The sequence below is a fragment of the Ovis aries genome, chromosome 19 (assembly GCF_016772045.2).
Source record: "Ovis aries strain OAR_USU_Benz2616 breed Rambouillet chromosome 19, ARS-UI_Ramb_v3.0, whole genome shotgun sequence".
Taxonomy (NCBI): Eukaryota; Metazoa; Chordata; class Mammalia; order Artiodactyla; family Bovidae; genus Ovis; species Ovis aries.
In genome coordinates this window covers 19,031,901-19,052,654 of record NC_056072.1, presented here as the reverse complement: position 1 = coordinate 19,052,654, position 20,754 = coordinate 19,031,901, and the positions used below count along the sequence as shown (strand labels likewise).

General features: G+C 38.5%; 1 protein-coding gene across 3 annotated transcripts in view; it reads left to right on the top strand.

The window, feature by feature from the left end:
- Positions 1-20,754, top strand: part of GRM7 (glutamate metabotropic receptor 7) — a 942,724-nt gene that overhangs the window by 462,664 nt on the left and 459,306 nt on the right. For all 3 annotated transcript variants that reach the window (XR_006057020.2, XM_042235921.2, XM_042235922.2), the window contains exons 3-4: positions 5,300-5,441; positions 18,758-18,912. Coding sequence is in view for 2 of the 3 variants with exons in the window: in XM_042235921.2 (XP_042091855.1) it covers positions 5,300-5,441; positions 18,758-18,912 (297 nt within the window). In the remaining variant the exon portion in view is untranslated. The remainder of the gene's footprint in view (positions 1-5,299; positions 5,442-18,757; positions 18,913-20,754) is intronic.

Here is a 20,754-nt window from a genome sequence, read left to right as displayed (position 1 = left end):
CCAGACTTGCCCATTACGCCAGGTGTATCTTGACTTCCTACTTTTGCATTCCAATCTCTGATGATGAAGAGAACATCTCTTTTAGGTGTTACTTCTAGGAGGTCTTCTAGGTCTTGATAGGTCTGATCACCTTCAGCTACTTCGGCATCGGTGGTAGGGGCGTAGACTTGGATTACTGTGATTTTGAATGGCTTGTACTGGAAATAAACCAAGATCATTCTGTCATTTTTGAGGTTGCACTCCAGTACTGTATTTTGGACTCTTTTGTTGATTACGAGGGCTACTTTGTTTCTCCTATGGTATTCTTGCCCACAGTGGTAGATATAATCTTCATCTGAATTAAATTTGACCATTCCCATCCATTTTAGTTTGCTGATTCCTAGGACGTTGATGTTTATTCTTACCATCTCCTGTTTGACCATGTCCAATTTTCCTTGATTCATGGACATAGCATTCCAGTTCTATACACTACTGTTCTTTGCAACATCAGACTTTTCTTTCATCACCAGACACATCCACGACTGAGGGTTGTATCCACTTTAGCCCAGCTGCTTCATTCGTTCTGGGGCTGTTGGTAATTCTCCTCTATTCTTTCCCAGTAGCACAGTGAACACCTCCAGACCTGGGGGACTCATCGTTTGGTGTCGTATCTTTTTGGCTTTTTATACAGTCCATGAGGTTCTCACGGCAAGTATACTAGGGTGGTTTGCCATTCCCTCCTCCAGTGGATCACGTTTTGTCAGAACTCTCTGCTATGACCTGTCCATCTTGGATGACTCTGCATGGCATGACTCATTGAATTATATAAGCCCCTTTGCCACGACAAGGCAGTGATCCATGAAGGGGACATGTGCACACGCACGCACGCACACGCACGCACACACACACACAGAGATAAATATGCACACACACACATATATAAATACACATGCACACATATACACACACACATATATATATGTGTGTGTAAATTTAAGTTTTATTTTGAAATAATTTTATTTTATTTTTATTTATTTTTTTTCAAGGAAAGGTTTTTATTTTTTTTATTTTTTTTTAGTTTTTTATTTTTTAAATTTTAAAATCTTTAATTCTTACATGCATTCCCAAACATAAGAAAATGCCCACAGACTCATCTCACAAATGTTAATACTTTTAGATAACTAGTTTATCACAATTGAGAAATCAACAAGGCAAAAATACTCTTAACTATAGACATTATTTAAATTTTACCAGTTTTTGCATGAATGTCTTTTTTCTGTCCAAGGGTCCAATCCAGTTTTCAATGTCTAAGTCTTGTGTTTTATGACCTAGACAATTTTGAAAAGTGCAAGTCAGGAAATTTGAAATGTAGAACATCCCTCAATTTGGATTTTCCTGACATTTTCTCATGGGTAGATGAAAGTTATAGATTTGAGGGAAGAATGAAATTCAAATGGGGGCACCCTTATCACATCCTCTCAGGGGGGTACATTAACAAAGTGACTTAGCACTAGTGATATTAACTTAGTGGTCCAGTTACAGTGGGTCTCTCCACTATTCAGTTATTCCTTTTCCTTTGCCATATTCTTAAGAAGTGAGGCACTAAGTCGAGACTACATTTAAGGGCAAAAACATTAATCTCCACCTTTTCAAAGGAAGAGTATCAAAGAAGTTGTAGGCATATGTCTAAACCACCTGAATGACTGGTAAAGATTTGGAGCAAGATTCTTTTAAGCTGTATAAATGTTCACTGTCTTCTTATAGTTTCCCATACTTATTTTAGCATTCATCAGCGGACCTTGCATGCAACAGTTTTTCCTCTAATGCTCCAAGAGTGATATTCTGTCCTCCTTACTCTATCCTCCTTATCCATCAACATTTGTTCATTTGGATTTTTCTGTGAAGAAGATTCATCCCATCTTTCCGGTCTATTGATTGATTTGGTCATTTTTAATAGCATGGATTCCTGAGCATGTATTGTAGTTTGTGGATAGTCATTCATTACCATCATTATTTACTTTGTTGCTAATATTATTCTAGCTTTGTTCACTGGGATCTCTTTTAAGTTGGCTCCTATGTCCTTTTGACCTCTCTCCCTTTATTGGGTTTTTTTTTTTTCTCTTTTGTGAACTTCTTATTGCCTGACATTGTCTTTCATATGCTTTTCCCCAACTTGAGAATCACCCATTTCTCCAAAAGATGGAGAAAGATGGTATTTCAAAACCAGTATCACTAGGTGTGTTTGCTGCTGTGGAGTATCATTTCTAGACTCTCTCAGTGGATAGTGGTAAGGCACATATGTATATCTGTATACTAACCCATGTGTACATGTATTTATGCATAAAATGACCCACCTGTGGAAGGATCTCGCTATAAACCATGAGTTTATACTATCTCTGACTCTCCCTCACACCGCATGGTCCATTCTTGCCTCACTCTCGTTTATATATAAATTCTTTATCTCTCTCTGAGAAACCTGTCTCCCCTTATCTACAGTTCATTTCCTGTTTTGTTCACCTTGAGTATGGAAAGCTGTTCCAGTATTGCTAACTCCTGTGAAAATTTTACAAATCCAAGTGCCATTTTCTGTGCAGTTCTTCTTGTCTTTATGCTTAGTTGCCGGTTGTACACTATTTTAAGAAGCTGCTTAGGCCAACTCCTCTTCCACTCATCTGCTTCAGTGAAATGCTCTGGTACGTTCTTAATGCCAGTCACCTCAGTTGTCACAGTCTGCGTCTCCTAATATCTTGGTTGATTTTGTAAAGTCCAGTTACTGTGACACGTTGTTCTTTGAGTTCTAACAAGTAGAGAGAGCCGCATATCCACCTCACATACCATACAGACCCCATGCACTGCCCAGCTGACCCTGCGCAGTCCCTTTGTGACCAACCCCTCCTCTCTCTCCTAAATCTTGACATCCACTAATCTGTTTCCCAACCCTATGGTTTTGCTTTTCCCCCCCCCCCGGAATGTCATATGAGTAGAATTATATAATATGTACTCTTTTTGGTTTGACCTTTTCACTTAGCAAAATGCATTTTTGAATCATTCATGTTCTTCTGAGACTCAGTGGTTCCCTTTTGCTGCTCAAAAATATCCTATCACCTGCATGGACTATGGTTCATTTATCCATTCACCTGTTAACAGATGTCTTACTTGTTTTCAGTTTTGGTGATTAGGAATGAAGTTTCTACAAACATTTTGAGCACATTTGTGTGAACATAACTTTTCAGTTCACTTGGAAAACACCTAGCATTGGAACCACTGCTTTATATGTTAACTCTATATTTAACATTTAATGCCAACCTATTTTCCAGACTGTTTGTACCATTGTGTGTTTCTACCAGTGATGAATGAGCATTTCTGTTACTCTGCATCTTCTCCAGAATTTGAAATTTTCATTATTTTTAAAAGATATTTTGGTAGCTATGTAGTAATATACCATTGTGGTCTTTTCTGCCTTTTGGAAAGTGAGTTATTTAGCTCTCCTTTGTCTTATTTATTAAAGTGGAAACTTAGGTTACTGATTCTGTGTGTTTCTTCTTTCCTAACTTAAGTGTTTAATTATTACTATTTTCCTGTAAACATCAGTCTAGCTATAATCTATACATTCTGAGATGTTAACAGTTTAGTTTTCATTTAGAGATATTTTAAAATTTCTTGGTACTTCGTCTTTGACCCATGGGTTATTTAAATGTGTGCTGTTTAATTTCCAAGTGTATGGAGATTTTCCTGTTATCTCTCTGTTATTCATTTCTAGTTTGATTCTCTTATGGTCTGAGGTCATAAGGTTTTTTTTTTTAATTTGAGGGTATTTTTCTCTTTTATGATCCAGAAGATGGTCCAGCTTAATGAATGTTCCATTTTCACTGGAAAATAATGTGTATTCTTCTGTTGTCCTGGGGATTATTCTGTAAATGTCAGTTAGGTCAAGTTGGCTAACAGTGTTGCTGTACTTTATAGGACCATTGGTGACTTCAAGCACACTGAAGGTTGAGAGCCACTTACAGAGAACTGACACTGATTAAGTCTAATGGATTAAAATGTAATGGAGGCTCACTTCTAGAATAGAGTTTATATTTTTTATATTTATGGAAACCTGGTAGCATCCACACAGTTGTCCGTGCTTTGGATATAAGCTCGTTGGTTATGGGCATCTCCAGGTTACAAAGAGAACAAAGCTTTCCTCTTATCTCTGCCCCTAGGTCTTCTGCCCATTGGATGACCTTTGAGGCTTGACCTCCAGATATCCTCTCTACCCCTTTTGCCTAAACCAGCCTTTCTTATGGTGTATTTTATAAAACACTACATCGGGGAGTAACTACTAAGCAAGAGTTGGGGTAGTGAGGAGGATATCAGTTGTTTCATAAATGGCTGCATATTGTAAGCCAGTTAATAGCATGACAGCCTTGAGAAGTCTGCAGTAAATAGATCTATTTATTTATTGAATCCCCTTCTCTTCCAACATGAAATGGGCAATGCTAACTGCCTTTAAGGTTTTTAAGATCAGATAACATACATAAAGCACATTATTTGTAGGCTGAGTATATAGCATGTAGTCAAAAAACATTTATTACTGTGATTTATAATAGTTGATCTCATTCTTATCGTTGTTCTTTTTTTTTTTTAATTCCATTGTCTGTGAGCTTGAAAAGCTGAGATGGATATGAAAGAGGAAAATTATGAGACTGCAATCACCAGAAAAGTAATAGAAATTGACCTGAGTTTTATCTCTTTGAGTACTTTTCTTTAATATATATATTGTAGCTGATTGGAAAATCCCATGAACAGAGGAGCCTGGTAGGCTACAGTCCATGGGGTCGCGAAGAGTCGGACACGACTGAGCAGCTTCACAGCAACTTCACTTCACAGCAGCTGACTGTGGTTTTCTTCTAGCATATAACATTCATTTTAAAGGCCTCCCATCCAGTTTCACTGTCTAAGTGGCTCTCAACCTTCAGTGTGCTTGAAGTCACCAGTGGTCCTATAAAGTACAGCAGCACTGTCAGCCAACTTGACCTAACAGACATCTACACATTTTTACAACCTACCTCCCCAGAATCACTATCATTGGTATTCCTGGGCATACCTGGCTGTTCCCAAGTACACTGAGGCTATGCCATACCCTGGAAGGCATGCCAAGTATGAATGGGAGCTTAGGACTCAGCTTACTAGCCTAAGCCTTGCTCATTCAGCAAGATCACCAAGGAAGAGCTGTGTACTCAGAATTCATAATTCCCTCCTCCCTGTCTACTTTCCCTGGTTCCTTTGGTATCTCTTCAGGAACTTAATTGATATTCTGCTTTCTTTTCTTGAACAGGTGGGCTCTGCATTGCCCAGTCCGTGAGAATCCCCCAGGAACGCAAAGACAGGACCATTGACTTTGACAAAATTATCAAGCAGCTCCTGGACACCCCCAACTCCAGGGCCGTCGTTCTTTTTGCCAACGATGAGGATATCAAGTAAGGCTGCCTGGTGAAATTCATTAACATGCATGTTGTAGTTTAGGGGACAGAAAGATCAAAGTGCTGGCACAGAAAGGGAAAAGATAGCATAGAATCAAATTGACAATTACATGGTGGCAAGGTCCGTTCGTGCTTTCTACCCCTACAGAAGTTAGAGCGAACCATGGAAGCAGCAGCCTGTTCCTGCCACGTAGTTCCCCCCATATTTGCTAAAGAACTGCTTTCAATAACTTGTAAAAGGAGAAAACTGCTGGACCTTTTAAAGGTTCTTTTATTTATTTTTATTTATTTATTTTTTATTTATTTAGTATTACTATTTTTTTTTTTTTACTTTACAATATTGTATTGGTTTTGTCATACATCAACATGAATCCGCCACAGGTGTACATGTGTTCCCAATCCTGAACCCCACTCCCATCTCCCACCCCATACCATCCATCTGGGTCATCCCAGTGCACCAACAAACTTTTATCTAAAGAGTAGTTCTGCTAATAGTTCTTCTAATGTAAAAGAAAAATGCCTTCTATTTCTAGAAGTATTGCTTCTGCTTTGGACTTTGGATGTTCAAAACCAAGCTGGTCATGTGTCTGCATTTTCCAGTCCACTTTTTCTTCTTTCTCTTTACCTTGATGCTCTTTGATGTCAAAAATCTAAATGCAACTTTGACTTTCCCTTTTAGCTCATTACTTGCATTCTTGGCCAAGCCATGGGGTGCTAACCTTTGAAATTGCTTATAGAATACAGATTTGCCCTGTGTTGTTTCCTGACCACTGCCGCCTCAGTCCCGAATCCTTACCATTTTTTTTTTTTTTTAGCAAACAGTAATTACCACTGATTTAAAAAATCAAAAAGTGTTGACAAATCTAGAAATGAAAAAGACGTTGGATTCATTTTGTCCTCTAGCTAACAGGTTCTCCTTTCCAGATGCTAATAATAACTCTGTATTTTGTAATTTTTGTATTTTGTAATGCAGCTGTATATTTTGTAATATTTGTGTATTTTTCTAGAGGCAGTGTGTACATTTTTACGCAAATGGTAGAACACTGTATATTATCTTGTTCTACCCCTGCTCTCACCTTGGCTTATTCTTTCATGATGGAGGTCTCAGAATGTCAGTACTTTTCAACAGCCACACAGAATTTCATTTTATGTATTTGCTGTAGTTTATCTAACCGCTCTCGAACTGACTGACATTTGGTTACAGACTTGTGCGATTATTAGGGGCTTCCCTGGTGGCTCAGATGGTAAAGCATCTGCCTGCAGTGCAGGAGACCTGGGTTCGATCCCTGGGTTGGGACGATCCCCTGGAGAAGGAAATGGCAACCCACTCCAGTACTCTTGCCTGGAAAATTCCATGGGCAGAGAAGCCTGGTAGGCTACACAGTCCACGGGGTCAAAACGAGTCAGACACGACTGAATGACTTCACTTCTACTTCTTCTTGTGTGATTATAAATTACCTTCCTCTTGATGAAAGTGAAACTGGAGAGTGAAAAAGTTGGCTTAAAGCTCAACATTCAGAAAACCAAGACCATGGCATCTGGTCCCATTACTTCATGGGAAATAGATGGGGAAACACTGGAAACAGTGTCAGACTTTATTTTGGGTTCCAAAATCACTGCAGATGGTGACTGCAACTGTGAACTTAAAAGACGCTTACTCCTTGGAAGAAAAGTTATGACCAACCTAGATAGCATATTCAAAAGCAGAGACATTACTTTGCCGACTAAGGTCCGTCTAGTCAAGGCTATGGTTTTCCTGTGGTCATGTATGGATGTGAGAGTTGGACTGTGAAGAAGGCTGAGCACCAAAGAACCAATGCTTTTGAACTGTGGTGTTGGAGAAGACTGTTGAGAGTCCCTTGGACTGCAAGGAGATCCAACCAGTCCATTCTGAAGGTGATTTCTTTGGAAGGAATGTTACTAAAGGTGAAACTCCAGTACTTTGGCCACCGCATGCGAAGAGTTGACTCATTGGAAAAGACTCTGATGCTGGGAGGGACTGGGGGCAGGAGGAGAAGGGGATGACAGAGGATGAGATGGCTGGATGGCATCACCGACTTGATGGACGTGAGTCTGAGTGAACTCCGGGAGATGGTGATGGACAGGGAGGCCTGGCGTGCTGCGATTCATGGGGTCGCAAAGAGTCGGACATGACTGAGCGACTGAAATGAACTGAACTGAACTGAACTGAACTGAACCTTTGTTTTCCACAAATCTGTGTGTGCCAGAATATGACATTAATGTATACATCCTTTACAATGTATAGATGCATTAACATAATGCAAATAATAATGCATAAATATATTACTTTTTATATTAATAACTATTTAAAACATAAATTCCTGGAAAAAGAGTTTCCAGGACAAAGATGTGTGCTTTCTTAAATGTGAATATTGTCTTCCAAAGAGGTGGTGTCCCTTTACACCTCTGCAGATGGAAAAGCTCTGTTTGGATTTTTTAACTGTTTGTATTATAGTTCAAATTAATAACTCATTTAATTTGAAAGTGAGCATCTTATATCAAGGACAAAGTTGAAGGGTCCAGGCCATTACCCACCCCCACACCAGCCGGCCAGTCCCGTGTTTCCCTTCCTTGTGTGTTCCCCATGCTTCCCCTGAGTCCACCCATCTTCCCAGCCCTGAGCTGTGACCGTGGGTGGCAGGACTATTAAATGAGAAGAGCATTGAACCTCAAGTCAAGATACCTGAGGTGTTTTTTTTTTTTTTTTTTTTGCTATGACCACTGTCTCCCCTTGGGCAAGTCCCATCCCATACCCTTCTACTCCAGCTCTTTGAGGTCTCAGTTTTCCCATCAGCAAATCCATTTGCACTCTTTCTATGATAATGTGGACTTGTACTTTTCTAACCTTATTTCATTCCATGCTTGCTCATGGCTTGTGTGCTGTAGGTGAGGGGGCCTTTGTGTTTCTTCCTTTCCAGGCCATTGCTCATTCTCTTCCCGCTTGCTGGAAAGCTTCCCTTCCCCACTTCATCATTCCAGCGCTGTCAGTAGCGTCGCTTCTGAAAGATGCTTCCAAACAGTGTAGCTTTGGAAAATTTGTCATAATAGCTTGGTTGCATAGTTAATGTCACTGAGGGCATTTTGTACTCTTTGATCATGTAATTGGAGTCTATATTCTCCACTAGTCTGAAGGCATCATTAAAATGGAGGCGATGCCCCTTTTGACTTCCTTTCATATCCTTAGCCCCTAGCACATTGCTCAGTTAGTGGTGGACGCTCAGCACACATCACTGAATGAATGTATGAAATGCCCAGTGCAGTGTCCACTATTTAATAATTTTAATATATATTTTTATTTATTATTTTTAATAATAAGATATATATTAAAAATAAATAAATAAACAAACACTTGCACCAACATTCCTCACCACCTCCCCCAAGGGGATAGATCTATTTCCTTTCTCTTCTAGCTTTGACAAGGCTCAAAAACAAAAACTTTGTGTTATTGTCAGTATCCTTTGAGGGCTAGAGTTAGTTTAGCTCTCGTGATATTATTCTTCAGGTTGATGCCAAAATTGCGTTTGTTCTTGGTTATGTGCCCTTCCTTCCATCTGCATTGAAATACAATTTACTTCTGCTTTTCTTAAAATATCTGGTTCTCTCTGCATCCTAATACAGCCTAAAGATCCACAGGCAGCCTAGGTATAGGGTGGGTAAGATACCTGGATATTAATAAACTTACTAAAAATACTTATAGCAGAAAAATTCTGAGACTCAAAGCTACTGGGCTTTGAGAAGAAAAGCTGTATGTGTTTGATATGCCATCTGAAACCTGGGTAGTAAATAGGAAAAAGAAAAATTACTTTAAAATTCTGTTTGCCTTATCTTTTAAAAATAAACTAAAGATTTCAGAAAAAAAATAATTTTAAGTACAAGCCTCTCTCTCTGAACTTCATGATGCATTAAAATATGGTCCTGTTTTTTCATGTAGACCCCACCTTCATGCACCCAGTTCTCCACCTAAGACGCATGGACTGACTCATCAGTGTATCCTAACAGCTCCTCCATCATGGTCTTGGCTCATGATGTTTCTTCTTTCCTTCTCTACCTGTTGAAATTCTGTCTGTTTTTCAGACATGCCCTTTTCTGTGAAACTATTTCTGTCACCCCTTAAATGTGTATTTGTCTCCTTACAAAGAACTGATTCTGTTGCTCTTAGGGCATTTTCTTCCACACTTTGTGATTTAGTTATTCAAGGCACTTTGTTTTTATGATATGACTTTTTCTTTTCTTTTCTTTTTTCTTTTTTTGCTCCAGATTTGTCAACTCATACTTCTCTTAATCATCTCATATATGATTTTCATACATATTTTGGACATTTTAAAATATGGCATATGTTCATGTACATGGCACTTAAAAGATTTGTTGCTAATAGCTATGATGCCTAATTGGTTGTAATATCCTTCATTTGCAGATAGTGTGCGGTTTTAATTGGCAATGTTAAAAGGTATATAATCAGCTCAATAGCTATGCTCATCATTTTTTGCATGGGGATTTGTGTGTTGGAACCATTGTGTACTATGACTCAAAGAAGTGATAGCAGTAATAGTTCTTGGCTACAGTAATAAAAATCAAGTGCATATTTTCCAAAACATGAGCTTAAGCCCACTGATGTCTGATAACCCACAATGTTATATTATTTCTTTTCTCAGAAGATTTACACTGTAGATGGGAAATTTTGAGATTTCTTAGAACATTAACTTCAAATACTTTGCCGGAGAATACCAGTGAGAAGACATTAATATCTAGATTTTGAAGCTAAGAGAAGTGCTCAATCAGGCATGGGTATTGATCATTTGAATGTTAGACAAGAGTGTATTCTGTTCCTGAGACACTGTTTTTCTGATTATAAAAGTAACACTATGTGGCTATTTTATTTTATTTTTTATTTTTTTAATTTTAGTTTTTATTTTTTAAATTTTAAAATCTTTAATTCTTACATGCATTCCCAAACATGAACCCCCTCCCACCTCCCTCCCCATAACAACTTTCTGGGTCATCCCCATGCACCAGCCCCAAGCATGCTGCATCCTGCGTCAGACATAGACTGGCGATTCAATTCACATGATAGTATACATGTTAGAATGTCATTCTCCCAAATCATCCCACCCTCTCCCTCTCCTCTGAGTCCAAAAGTCCGTTATACACATCTGTGTCTCTTTCCCTGTCTTGCATACAGGGTCGTCATTGCCATCTTCCTAAATTCCATATATATGTGTTAGTATACTGTATTGGTGTTTTTCTTTCTGGCTTACTTCACTCTGTATAATCGGCTCCAGTTTCATCCATCTCATCAGAACTGATTCAAATGAATTCTTTTAACGGCTGAGTAATACTCCATTGTGTATATGTACCACTGCTTTCTTATCCATTCATCTGCTGATGGACATCTAGGTTGTTTCCATGTCCTGGCTATTATAAACAGTGCTGCAATGAACATTGGGGTACATGTCTCTTTCAATTCTGGTTTCCTCGGTGTATGCCCAGAAGTGGGATTGCTGGGTCATAAGGTAGTTCTATTTGCAATTTTTAAGGAATCTCCACACCGTTCTCCATAGTGGCTGTACTAGTTTGCATTCCCACCAACAGTGTAGGAGGGTTCCCTTTTCTCCACACCCTCTCCAGCATTTATTGCTTGCAGATTTTTGGATCGCAGCCATTCTGACTGGTGTGAAGTGGTACCTCATTGTGGTTTTGATTTGCATTTCTCTAATAATGAGTGATGTTGAGCATCTTTTCATGTGTTTGTTAGCCATCCGTATGTCTTCTTTGGAGAAATGTCTATTTAGTTCTTTGGCCCATTTTTGATTGGGTCGTTTATTTTCTGGAATTGAGCTGCATAAGTTGCTTGTATATTTTTGAGATTAGTTGTTTGTCAGTTGCTTCATTTGCTATTATTTTCTCCCATTCAGAAGGCTGTCTTTTCACCTTGCTTATAGTTTCCTTTGTTGTGCAGAAGCTTTTAATTTTAATTAGATCCCATTTGTTAATTTTTGCTTTTATTTCCAGAATTCTGGGAGGTGGATCATAGAGGATCCTGCTGTGATTTATGTTTAAACCATTGGAAAATAATGGAAATATTTTTGTTGTTGCATTTTAATAAAAGGAATTCCTAGCTTTACTCTGCTCCCTGATTATCTAAAAAAATGAAAGTTTAGAATAATCACAAACCATGATTGTAAGTAATCCCCTATAAAACTTAATATCTTAACACTCAGAGATAACCACTAATAAAATTCTTGTTTAACATTTGCGGTTATTTTATTCTAAAAATTTTCCCCAGTAGATTCAGATTCACATCTGATATTTTTATTTGATATTCTAATTTTTACGGTTCACATCTCACTTTCAATACTAAAATATGTTTAAACAGTTTAATCTTATTTCTCTTAATAAATTAACCCACACTTTTATGTAAGCATATTAAGGTGGAATATTTATTTATTTATTTTTTTACATCAATTTGTCTTTCTTACATTGTTTCAGTTGGATTCTCGCATCCTTTTCATACTTCATCAGCAGGTTCTCAATGAATTGTCTTTAACAATGAATTACATATTATCCATATTTTTCTGTGCTCTCATACAACCCTATACTTTTAACTATGCATCTAGTCATTTATGCAGGCCAGTTTTCATTATTGTAAGAAATGACTAGTCATTTGCAGTTTTTTTTAATGTGACGTTTTTTGTTCTTGACAGTAGCTTGCAGAAATCGAGCTCCATGTGTTTCTCACTGGTCTCTAACGCATCCTTCAGACGCACCGTCATTTCTCAAGCCACTTCCCTGCTGCTCTGCGTTTAGCTTGTCTCCAGTAATGAACGTATGATTTTGACAGCATCAGCGATCATACCCTTTGGTTAGATTAATAGAGACGGTATCTCTAACTCAAGAGTATAAAGGATTGATTGTGTGAAAATAATAAATGCACATAATTGAAGAGGAACAAAAATATAATTTAAATACTTTTTCTGCAAAGCCCTAGCCTCCTTTTCCATCCCATTGCACTCTCTGGTTCTGTTCTTCTTGAGCAATTATTTTGATTCTTGAAACTAATTCTTTAGGTCTTCTTCAAAGGTGCCTGTATTGCTATTTTGGAATCATTAATTTAAAATATTGTCTATTAATTCCTCTTATGTTATATAGAACTTGTCTCATACCTCCTTTATCTTCCTAGCATTGTACTATCAGATTTCCATTTAGTAAAACTCAGAGTTGACATTATGAGCATGTAAATATTATGTACTACAGCAGTATTTTTTCCGTGATGTGATTTTAGGGGTAGGTTTTTCATTCATCAAATTAATATGACAGATTTTTAACTTGCAATTGTTAATGTCCTAGGTTATCACTTTTCTCTTATGTTTATATGTGTGTGTGTGTATATATATATATATATATATATATATATATATATTTAAAAAATAATCTCTGAGTTCCATTGCTTTTCTGTACATTTCCCTCCCACTCCATCTTTCTGTTTTAAGCTAGGCTGGTCTTTATTATTTTAACTTTTTTGTTTTCTTTCTCTCTCCATTTCTTTTATTTTTATTCATCACTTAGTTTCTTTATGGGGGCTATAATGTACCCTCCAGTAATTTTCTAGTAACGGATGTATTAAAGAAAGCATTTTTTGTGTTTATGACTAAAAATATTCTTCACCTGCCTCCGCACTTAATTACTAGTTGGAAATGTAAGGTGTGGTCACATAGTTATTTTTAAATACATCATCCCAGGCAAATAAATGATTTATAGCAACTATCTATGGTGACTGACAAGTTATAGAACTCATAATTTGCAAGGAATTTGAGAGTCTGAGTTTGGATCAAAAAATCTTTAATATCCCCTGAATATCTATCTATCCATCCATCCACCTGTCCCTCCCTCTCTCCATCCAAACCCATCTATCTATATGCCAGTTCTATTTGTATGGAGATTCTCTATTTGTATAGAGATTCTATATGTGTTAAATATTAGAATTCTAGATTACAAATATTTTTCCCTCAAAATTTGGAAGGCATTACTCCATCATCCTTTTTTTTTTTTTTTTCCCTCTCTCTCTCTGGAGAGGTTGGCAATATTCTGCTTCTTATTACTTTCCAATAGTCCCAATTTCCCCTTGGAAGCTTTATTCTCACTTTATTCAGAAACTGTAGTTCTCTGACATGTTTGGTTTTCCCCTGTTAACTTGCTGGATGTGTGCGTGTGTTTTAGTCTCAGGCGTGTCCGACTCTTTGCATCCCCATGGACTGAAGCCCACCAGGCTCCTCCATCCGTGGGGTCCTCCAGGCAAGAATACTGGAGTGAGCCCCTTGAATTTGAAAAGTCATACTTTCAATTCCTTGGATTTTTTTTCATTACAAATTATTTTAAAAATTAATTTCTTTTTACATTTGTCCTTGAAATACTGTTAGTTGGATGTAAGTCTTTCTGCGTTTCTTTCTTTAAGATACTCATCTTTTCTTGTATATGCTATACCTTTTTGATATTGTTTTGCTTTCTGAAAATATTTCTTCACTTTATACATTATCTCTTTTTAAAATTTTTTAAATATAAATTTATTTATTTTAATTGGAGCTTAATTACTTTACAATATTGTATTGGTTTTGCCATACATCAACATGAATCCGCCACAGGTGTACACATGTTCCCCATCCTGAACCCCTCCCACCTCCCTCCCTGTACCATCCCTCTGGGTCATCCCAGTGCACTAGCCCCAAGCATCCAGTATCATGTGTCAAACCTGGACTGGCGATTCATTTCTTATATGATATTTTACATGTTTCAATGCCATTCTCCCAAATCATCCCACCCTCTCCCTCTCCCACAGAGTCCAAAAGACTGTTCTATACATCTGTGTCTCTTTAGCTGTCTCACCTACAGGTTTATCGTTACCATCTTTCTAAATTCCATATATATGCATTAGCATACTGTATTGGTGTTTTTCTTTCTGGCTTACTTTACTCTGTATAATAGGCTCCAGTTTCATCCACCTCATTAGAACTGATTCAAATGAATTCTTTTTAATGGCTGTGTAATGCTCCAAAAGAGTCCAAAATGCAGTACTTGGATGCAGTCTCAAAAATGACAGAATGATCTCTGTTCATCTCCAAGGCAAACCATTCAATATCACAGTTATCCAAGTCTATGCCCCAACCAGTTACGCTAAAGAAACTGAAGTTGAACGGTTTTATGAAGACCTACAAGATCGTTTAGAACTAACACCCAAAAAAGATGTCCTTTTCATTATAGGGGACTGGAATGCAAAAGTAGGAAGTCAAGAAACACCTGGAGTAACAGGCACATTTGGCCTTGGAATGTGGAATGAAGCAGGGCAAAGACTAATAGAGTTTTGCCAAGAAAACCCACTGGTCATGGCAAACACCCTCTTCCAACAACACAAGACTCTACACACGGACATCACCAGATGGTCAACACCAAAATCAGACTGATTATATTCTTTGCAGCCAAAGGTGAAGAAGCTCTATACAGTCAACAAAAACAAGACCAGGAGCTGACTGTGGCTCAGATCATGAACTCCTTATTACCAAATTCAGACTCAAATTGAAGAAAGTAGGGAAAATCGCTAGACCATTCAGGTATGACCTCAATCAAATCCCTTATGATTATACAGTGGAAGTGAGAAATAGATTCAAGGGCCTAGATCTGATAGATAGAGTGCCTGATGAACTATGGAATGAGGTTCGTGACATTGTACAGGAGACAGGGATCAAGACCATCCCCATGGAGAAGAAATGCAAAAAGCAAAATGGCTGTCTCGGGAGGCCTTACAAATAGCTGTCAAAAGAAGAGAGGCAAAAAGCAAAGGAGAAAAGGAAAGATATAAGCATCTGAATGCAGAGTTCCAAAGAATAGCAAGAAGAGATAAGAAAGCCTTCTTCAGCAATCAATGCAAAGAAATAGAGGGAAATAACAGAATGGGAAAGACTAGAGATCTCCTTAAGAAAATTAGAGATACCAAGGGAACATTTCATGCAAAGATGGGCTCGATAAAGGACAGAAATGGTCTGGACCTAACAGAAGCAGAAGATATTAAGAAGAGGTGGCAAGAATACACAGAATAACTGTACAAAAAAGATCTTCACGACCCAGATAGTCATAATGATGTGATCACTCATCTAGAGCCAGACATCTTGGAAAGTGAAGTTAAGTGGTCCTTAGAAAGCATCACTATGAACAAAGCTAGTGGAGGTGATGGAATTCCAGTTGACCTCTTTCAAATCCTGAAAGATGATACTGTGAAAGTGCTGCACTCAATATGCCAGCAAATTTGGAAAACTCAGCAGTGGCCACAGGACTGGAAAAGGTCAGTTTTCATTCCAATTCCAAAGAAAGGCAATGCAAAAGAATGCTCAAACTACCACACAGTTGCACTCATCTCACATACTAGTAAAGTAATGCTCAAAATTCTCCAAACCAGGCTTCAGCAGTACGTGAACCGTGAACTCCCTGATATTCAAGCTGGTTTTAGAAAAGGCAGAGGAACCAGAGATCAAATTGCCAACCTCCGATGAATCATGGAAAAGGCAAGAGAGTTCCAAAAAACATCTATTTCTGCTTTATTGACCATGCCAAAGCCTTTGACTGTGTGGATCCCAATAAACTGGAAAATTCTGAAAGAGATGGGAATACCAGACCACCTAACCTGCCTCTTGAGAAATCTGTATGCAGGTCAGGAAGCAACAGTTAGAACTGGACATGGAAAAATAGACTGGTTCCAAATAGGAAAAGGAGTGTGTCAAGGCTGTATATTGGAACCCTGCTTATTTAACTTCTATGCAGAGTATATCATGAGAAATGCTGGACTGGAAGAAACACAAGCTGGAATTAAGATTGCCGGGAGAAACATCGATAACCTCAGATATGCAGATGACACCACCCTTATGGCAAAAAGTGAAGAGGAGCTAAAAAGCCTCATGATGAAAATGAAAGAAGAGAGCGAAAATGTTGGCTTAAAGCTCAATATTCAGAAAACGAAGATCAAGGCATCGGGTCCCATCACTTCATGGGAAATAGATGGGGAAAGAGTGGAAACAGTGTCAGACTTTATTTTTGGGGGCTCCAAAATCACTGCAGATGGTGATTGCAGCCATGAAATTAAAAGACGCTTACTCCTTGGAAGAAAAGTTATGACCAACCTAGGTAGTATATTCTAAAGCAGAGACATTACTTTGCCGACTAAGGTCCGTCTAGTCAAGGCTATGGTTTTTCCTGTGGTTATGTATGGATGTGAGAGTTGGACTGTGGAGAAGGCTGAGCGCCGAAGAATTTATGCTTGTGAACTGTGGTGTTGGAGAAGACTCTTGAGAGTCCCTTGGGCTGCAAGGAGATCCAACCAGTCCATTCTGAAGGAGATCAACTGGGGGATTTCTTTGGAAGGAATGATGCTAAAGCTGAAACTCCAGTACTTTGGCCACTTCATGTGAAGAGTTGACTCATTGGAAAAGACTCTGATGCTGGGAAGGTTTGGGGGCAGGAGGAGAAGGGGACGACAGAGGATGAGATGGCTGGATGGCATCATGGACTCGATGGACATGAGTCTGAGTGAGCTCCGGGAGATGGTGATGGACAGGGAGGCCTGGTGTGCTGCGATTTATGGGGTCGCAAAGAGTCGGACACGACTGAGCGACTGAACTGAACTGAATTGAATACTCTATTGTTATATGTACCACAGCTTTCTTATCCATTCATCTGCTGATGGACATCTAGGTTGTTTCCATGTCCTGGCTATTATAAACAGTGCTCCGATGAACATTGGGGTACGCATGTCTCTTTCAATTCTGGTTTCCTCAGTGTGTATGCCCAGCAGTGGTATTGCTGGGTTGTATGGCAGTTCTATTTCCAGTTTTTCAAGGAATCTCCACACTGTTCTCCATAGTGGCTGTACTAGTTTGCATTCCCACCAACAGTGTAAGAGGGTTCCCTTTTCTCCACACCCTCTCCAGCATTTATTGCTTGTAGACTTTTGGATAACAGCCATTCTGACTGGCGTGAAATGGTACCTCATTGTGGTTTTGATTTGTATTTCTCTGATAATGAGTGATGTTGAGCATCTTTTCATGTGTTTGTTAGCCATATGTATGTCTTCTTTGGAGAAATGTCTATTTAGTTCTTTGGCCTTTATCTCTTCTAACATAATTTTAATTTCATACTTTTAATAACTAAGATCTCTTTTTTTATTGTTGTTTCTATCTTATTCTTGATAGTTTTCTTGTTCTTAATAATAGAGATCCTGATTCTCATTTAGCTACTGGGTTTTTTTGTATAATTTCCTCTCCATACCTCACCAGTTTCCTTTTTCTTATTTATTTGGTTTCTGTTTTGTATTGTGGATTTTCCGCAATGATGGGTCATTTCTGGCAGTTCCCATTTGAGTAAGACACAAGAAAATTCTACATACATGGGGAAAACTTGTCAGCTGATAGGCCTCTCAGTGGACTGGTCAGGCATCTAGGTGTCCATTCTCTTAGAAAATGTCTCTATGTCAATATCTAGAATCTTTTTCCTAGGGTAGTTCAGATTTTTCCAGAAAAGCTGTTTTCTGCCTGGGGTGACACACTCCTGATTCCTAGAATTCTGTAAGCAGAAGTAAAATTTTCCTTCATGAGTAAACCATTTCCTTTTTTTTTATTTCCTCCTTTTTTTTCTTGCCCTTGCTATTTATATACTTTTTAATTTATAAATATGGATTGCACATTTTTCAAGCTTAATGTGAAGTTCTGCTTATTTTAATAAGTAATTTAAGATGCTTCATATAGACTGATTCATTGCTTTCCAGAAATGATATGTACCACCAGCAGTGAATGGCAGTACTCACGTCTCCAGCCTCATGTCAAAGCTCATGACACAAGACAATATTGTAAAGTAATAGCCTCCAATTAAAATAAATTGATATTAAAAAAAAAACTCACAACACAAATAAAACCAAACAAACATTTTGGCCAAAATAAGGAGTGAATTTAATATATTGTTCTCATTCACGTTTTCCTCATTTTTAATGTATGTGAATAAGCAGCTAACTAATTACTTATATTTCCCCTTTTATCTTTTGACTTTGAATACTCTGCCTATTTTCCTCAAGCTGCCTTGAATTTTTGTATTGGCTAACAATATCTCTTTATATATTAAGAATAAAAATCCTTTGGCTTACTACCAGCTATTTGCTTTTTGAGAAGCAGTAGCTTGTTTTCCTTCTGCTTGATTCCGGATATGCATACGTACAATAGCTGCTCTTTATCATTAACGTATCTTTTTAATGTTCTTCTCCACAGGCAGATCCTTGCAGCAGCAAAAAGAGCTGACCAAGTAGGCCACTTCCTCTGGGTGGGATCAGACAGCTGGGGATCCAAAATCAACCCACTGCACCAGCATGAAGACATCGCAGAAGGAGCCATCACCATTCAGCCCAAGCGAGCAACTGTGGAAGGTATGGGTTTTGTCAGTAGGTGATTTCCTGAGAGAGTGGCTGGTGCTGTGTGGAGTGGCTGGGCCATGACTCTCTTAAGGTTTACATGATGTATGCAGGATCTGTTCGAACTTCCAGCCGTGAAATACAAATGAAGCCCTATATCTGGTCTGTTATTTTAGTTGATAGTCTTCTCTTGAAAAGATCATGTTATTCTCATAATAATATCGCCATTAGCATATATCTTTGTTTTATTATGCTGCAAGAGCTTTCTGTGAGATCATTATCTTTAATAAGAGGTGAAATAATAACACAGCCCAAGTTTGCGTAAGTGAGCTGCATTTTCTGAGAGAACGTTTTCCCTTTGTAATTTGTTGTTGCTTCCATAGCAGGACACCTTTTTTTTTTTTTTTTTTGATTTATGTATTTACTTATTTGATTGTGCCAGATCTTAGCTGCCGCATGCAACACATAGGATCTTAAGTTGTGGCATGTGAACTCCCAGCTATGGCATGTGGGATCTAGTTCCCTGACTGGGGATCAAGCCTGGGCCCCCTGCAAAGGCAGCCTGGAGCCTTAGGCTCTGGATTCTTTCCCCCATTACCTCTCGGGGTCTCCTCCAGTCCCCAGGATCATATAGCATACCACCCATCCCAGGCATCACCATCATTTTTCCTTCCTGGGTCTCTTTTGTCCTTGCGTTATTTTTCTCTTAAGCTTCCTGCCCCTATTCTTTCCCTTTGCTTTCCTTGTAGCTACAAAGATTCTTTGAGAGGTAGGAGGAGGAGAGGGCATTTATTGGCATCTTTCTGATGTAACAAAAGTTGCTGATTACAACTTAAGTTCTCCTTTAATTTGAAAAGATAAGTTACTTCTGAAAAAAGACTCTGTAAAGAAAAGGAACTCCTCTGCTGCTTTTGGGCTTTGTCTTCCTTTTCTGAAGGGCCAGGTCTCCAAAGATTTCATACAGTATGCTTTGCATGTTAAAAGAACTCTATCCACTCACTCAAAAAAGATCAAATATTTGTCTTTCTTTCTATTCTGTCTCTACTCCAGTCTAATTAATTATTCTCCCTAGAAGGCTGCATGGTCTATGTGGGCTTTTTAAACAAGCCAGGTTATGGTTTTGTCACTGTTCCCTTTCTGTGTTATCTTGGGGAGATAAGAATCCTGTAAGTCACCCATGTGGTCATGGAGAGGCTTTGAATTAATTGCAGTACAAGTCCGAAGAAGATTGCCCATCTTCCAAACCAGACCCATACATTTGCAGATGACCTGCAAAAACAAAAGACAGTTTAACTTCTTCCATTCCTTTTCACTCAAAAATTTAAGTATTTACTGTGTGCTTTGCTTTGTGCTAAGTTGGAAAAATAAGGACAAAAATCCCATGCTCAAAGCATACATAGCTGAGGAAATGTATCAGAATGTAGTTGTTGACCATATAATAGAAATACTGTAAACACAGTTTAGAATAGATGGTTTAGGGTGAGGTAATGTGCCAGCTTGTCTTGGGTGGTGATGCTGCGGTTGTGGAAGATGCCTGAGAGATGAAACAAACAGGTGCGCTAATGCTCATCGGACCATGAGAAGCTTCTCTACTCTCCACCCAGGTGGTGGGAACAGAGGAGTGATGGAGCAGGGCATACCAGGGTAACATTGAATCATTCATTCGGCAACCCACACCTTCTTTGCAGCCATCCTAAACTTCTTCCAGCTCTTCAAAAATGTTCTCATTTATGTTCATTGGGAAGCGCTTCCCTCTCCTACAGTTGTGGTCACTGCACTGTTTGCCTGATTAACTCCTTTCTAACATGCGTGTCTCTGATTAGATACTAGTTTTCCTTGGAAGCCATCTGCAGCCAC